Genomic DNA, 4,900 nt, shown 5'->3' with positions numbered 1-4,900 from the left:
GGAGCAGCAAAGACAGTGTACAAACATGCAGAGGCTTGCACGATGCTGCCAGAGACTCCCATGGCCACCAGCTGCCGTGGAGAAGTCATCTTACCAGAACGCGGTGAGAGGATGGTGCCGCAGTTTGCATGCCTCCAGTGATCTTGTCTGAGGCAGAACCTGGCAGTCCCCACTGACTGGATCTGGCCGGGAGAGCTGGTGAAGTTCAGGGAACCCACGTAGCTCTGTGAACGGGGGCTATGCTGTTTCCCTCCCCTCTCACACCTGCACAGCCAGAGGCTGGCAGGGGAAGCACCGTCTCCACAGAGCTAGGTCACTGGAGACTTCAGTGGCCCAGCTGCCACTGGTGGATTTTCTCTCATGGAGATTTCCAGTCTCCCCACAGACTCTGAGGTTGGTCTGGGGAGTAGGCAGGGGGCAGGGTACTCATTTCGTTTCAGGAAGGGAGGTCAACTGTTTTCTACCTCTTCCCCTGCTAAAGTCATCCTCTTTGTGAAGCTAAGCACCAATTGTCCTCTGTCACACAGGCACCTAGCTCCAGGGACAGAGTGACTCACCTCATACACTGGGAAGCTCACAATGCAGACAGTGGCTCACCTGTACCCTGTGACGTGGGAGTCCTGTGACTGTGCGGCTAATGATAGAGGATGTGAAACTGAGATGGGTATGGGGTGTGACTGGGTCTTTGGGCAATCACCTGGTCCAACCCTAGAAACTCGAACTCCCTGAGGGCTGGGGAGGGACCTTGCAGCGGGCTCAGCACTCACACTGCAGAGCGCATAGAACCTTTGTGAGGTCCAGGCAGCTGAGTGGGTTGGCTGTGCTCGCGTGTTGAGCTCACTGCAGTCAGTTTGTTGGCCTTGGTTCAAAGGACTGAGGTTGTGAGCACATCTGCCAGCATGACCATTCCTCTCACTACCGAGGCTAAAGGAGATCCACCATGCCCAGCTGAACTCTTTACCACCACCACCCCCCCACACACACACATGCACACACAGGAATAAATGCTGACCAGGGCTCCTGGCCACCCCAGCAAATACGGGGCCTTCCGTGGGCAGGGCCGCAGGGGCGCAAGACTTCCCGTGCGTGGAGGCTCTGGACGGCGTTGCTAGGCCTGCTGGCGGACCCCGAGTGGCAAGATGGGAACGCTCCCCAAACGCAAGGACATTCCTCCGTGGCTGAAGGTTCCGGAAGACCTGAAAGATCCCGAGGTGCTGCGGGTACAGACGCGGCTGCTGGAAGCCATGTTTGGCCCAGACGGTTCTCGAATCCCTTACATTGAGCAAGTAAGCAAGGCCATGCTCGAGCTGAAGGCTCTGGAATCTTCGGACTTCACCGAAGTGGTGGTTTACAGCTCCTACATGTACAAGCTCCGGACCAAGTGGATGCTCCAGTCCATGGCTGAGTGGCACCGCCAGCGGCAGGAGCGTGGTGAGACAATCGGGATGCTCAAACTTGAGGAAGCCATGGATGCTCTCGAACTAGGCCCTTGGATGAAGTGAGGCCAGCTTCCAGCCAGTGTGGGACCAGGATGTAGAGATTAGGTTGGGATCAGAGCTGCAGTGACTCAGGCATGGCTTAAGCCCTGCTCCTGCCTAATTGAGAAACGAGTTGTTTTGGGGTCTTTGCCCTGAGTGCTGGCATAAATCTTATTCCAAAGTTGCTTATGAAGAATAAAGTTTTAAATAAGTAAAAAAAAAAAAATATTTCACCAAGCCATATAGGCACATTTCCAGGGGACATTCACAAAGCCTTTAAGGAGATAGCAGCAAGTGTTTTCCCAGATGTGTAAAACTAAATGTGAACTACAACTAACATGAACAAGGAAGAGAACATGATTCCCAAAAAGGAATGCAATAATATTTCAATATTAGATTGTGACGACAAGGGGATTGATGAAATACTCGAAATGGAATTTAAAGAATTATTGTAAGATTACACAGAGAAGCAGTTACATGAATGAAGGAGATCCGTATAGGACATGGATGAAAAATTCTTCATGGAGATAGACATATTATAGAGAAAATAAAATGTTAGAAATGAATAATTCAATATGTCAGATTAAAAATATATAGGGGGAAAGCCGTAACAATATACTTGGTGAGGCAGAATAAAGAGTATCCAAGCTGGAGAACAAATCTTTTGAACTATTTCAGACAGAGGAAAAACAGAAGTTAGCAAAACCAAAAACACTGTTCAAGATCTATGGGTTACCATCAAATGACCAAATATGTCTTAGGAGTTCCTGAAGAAATGGAAAAAATAGAACACCTTAGAAAATTCCCCTAATTTGTAGAAAGATATGGACATCTAAGAACAGGATGTGCATATAACTTCAAATATATATTACCCAAAAAGATATTCACCACAACACATTATTTTCAAACTTTCAAAAGTAAAACATAAGAAAATCCTAAAATGTGCAAGACTGAAATAACAGATTACCTTTAAACAATTTACAATTAAATTTGTCATCTGAAACCTTACAGGATATTAGAGAATGGAAAAATATAGTCCAACTTCTTAAAGAAAAAAAAAACTGGCAACACAGACACTATACACAGCAAAGCTCTCATTTATAAATGAAGGTGAAATAAAAACCTTCCAAGAAAAACAACTATTGAAAGAATATGTCACCACTCAGCCAACCTAAAAAAATGATACTCAAGGATGTACAACACACAGAAGCCAAGAAAGATAATCAGTATCATGAAAGAATGTGAAAGAAGAAACCCTCCTAGTATGTGTAAAAGGTGGTCCAAAGACAAACAAAAGGGATATTTCAGAATAATGGCATGATCAAGTAATTACTTATCAATAGTAACCTTTCAGGCAGATGTACTAAATTCTCCAATTAAAACATAAAAAAAAATTGGTTGAATGAATTAGAAATAAGATCCTTGTTTATACTGCCTACGAGCAACACACTTTACCAACAATGATATACATGGACTGAAAGTGTAAGGATAGAAAAAAGTATGCCATGCAAATGAAAACGATAAATGAGCAAGAGTAGCTATCAATATCAGACAAAATAAAGGTTTAGGCAAAAATTGTTAAAAGAGACAAGGGAAATCACCATTTTCTGGCCAGATTGATTGTTTGTTTTTAACAATAATTATTTGTTTTTGAAAGACAGTGTTGTAGAGAGAAAAGGGGACAGAGACAGAAAGATTTTTCATCCATCAGTTCACCTACCAAATGGTTGCGATGGCCAAGGATGATCCAGGTGGAAAGCCAGGAGTCCATAAATCCATCTGGGTCTCTCCTGAGGGTGGCAGGGATCCAACATTTGGGGCCATCCTCCAGCTGGATTGAAAGCGGATCAACCAGAGCTAAGATCAGCACTCTGAAATGGGATGTTGCTGTTGCAAACTTAAACTGTTGTGATACAATGCCAATCACCCCCCCCCCTTATTTTTTTTCTGTTTTAAAATATTAGCTCCCATACAAAAGGAGAACATGCAATATTTGTCTTTCTATGTCTAATATTTCACTCAATAAGATGTCCTAAAATTCATACATTTGGTTACAAATGACAGTATTTATTCATTTTTATAGCTGAATAGTATTCTATTCGACTCACCTGGTGATGGACACTTCGATTCCATAGCTTAGCTATTGTGAACACTGATGCTGTAAACATAGGGACGAGGGGATTTCTTTGATACAATGAGTGTGTGTTTTCATGTATATACTTGGTAGCGGGATTGTTGGATGATAAGGCAGTTCAATTTCCAATTTTTTAAAGAGATCTCACTGTTTTACACACTAATATACATTCCCACCAACAGTGTGTGGTGCCAGCATTGTATATGGGTGCTGGTTGGAATCCTGGCTGCACCACTTCTAATCCAGCTCCCTGCTGGTGCACCTGGGAAAGCAGCAGAAAATGGCCTATGTTCCTGTGCCCCTGCACCCAAGGGGGAGACTCAGGGGAGGATCCTGGCTCTTAGCTTCAGTCTGGCCCAGCCCTGGTCATTATGGCCATTTGAGGAGTGACCAGCAGATGGAAGAGCTCTGTCTCTCCTTCTCTCTAACTCCACCTTTCAAAGAAATTAATTAATCTTAGAAAGAAAAAAAAAAAAAGAGTACCCCTTTCTCCACATCGTCACCAGCATCAGTTACTCGATGTCTTTCAGATAATAGACATTGTGACACTGGTGTAGTGATGTTTCATTCGGATTTTGATTTTCATTTCTCTGAAGGCTAGTGGCATTGACCTTTTTTTTTCAAATATTTATTGGCTGTTTTTATTTCTTTTTTGGAGAAATGTCTATTAGGCCTTTTGCCCATTTCATAATTGAAATGGTTGTATTTTTGCTTTTGAGCTTTTTGCACTAAAACACTCTGGTTGCAAATCCTTTGTTGGAGAGGTAGCTTGTAATTATTTTGCCATTCTGTTGGTTGTGTCTTTGATCTGAGCATGTTATAATTTCATTTGTCTACTTATGATTTTGCTTCCTGAGTTTTTGGGGTCTTATTTAAAAAGTCATCACTTACATGAATATGTTGAAGAGTTTCCCCTGTTTTCTTTCAGCAACTTCATAGTTTTGGATCTTAAATTCAGTTCTTTGATCTATGTTGAGTTGACTCATATTAAATTTGGTAAGCTATATATAACTCCATATATGACTTGATTCATATATGGTGAGAGGTAGAAATTTAATTTCATTCATCTAATATTACATGTCCAAGTTTTCCAGCACAATTATTTGAAAAGACTATATTTTCTTCAATATATTTTCTTGGCACTTCTGTCAAAAATCAGTTGGACATACATATATGTAATATTTTTAGGCTTTCTATTCCATTTCATTGATTAATGTGCTTTTTTTTGCCAGTATCATGCAATTTTAATTACTATATCTTTGTATGATGTTTTGACTTCAAGTATTGT

The 4,900-nt window shown here is 42.1% G+C and overlaps 1 protein-coding gene across 1 annotated transcript; it reads left to right on the top strand.

Annotated features, from left to right (window-relative positions):
* The first annotated feature begins 1,139 nt into the window (after nt 1–1,139).
* LOC133747703 (developmental pluripotency-associated 5 protein-like) lies at nt 1,140–1,502 on the top strand. The gene has a single exon (XM_062176015.1). It carries the CDS (start codon nt 1,140–1,142, stop codon nt 1,500–1,502), a length of 363 nt encoding a protein of 120 aa, XP_062031999.1.
* The last annotated feature ends 3,398 nt before the right edge of the window (nt 1,503–4,900 follow it).

The sequence above is a fragment of the Lepus europaeus genome, chromosome 2, assembly GCF_033115175.1.
Source record: "Lepus europaeus isolate LE1 chromosome 2, mLepTim1.pri, whole genome shotgun sequence".
Lineage (NCBI taxonomy): Eukaryota > Metazoa > Chordata > Mammalia > Lagomorpha > Leporidae > Lepus > Lepus europaeus.
Note: the sequence above shows the minus strand (reverse complement) of the source record. Positions and strands in the feature narration are given on the sequence as shown.

Coding starts and splice junctions, on each gene's coding strand:
- LOC133747703 (XM_062176015.1), top strand. CDS start 1,140: ATGGGAACGCTCCCCAAACGCAAGGACATTCCTCCGTGGCTGAAGGTT.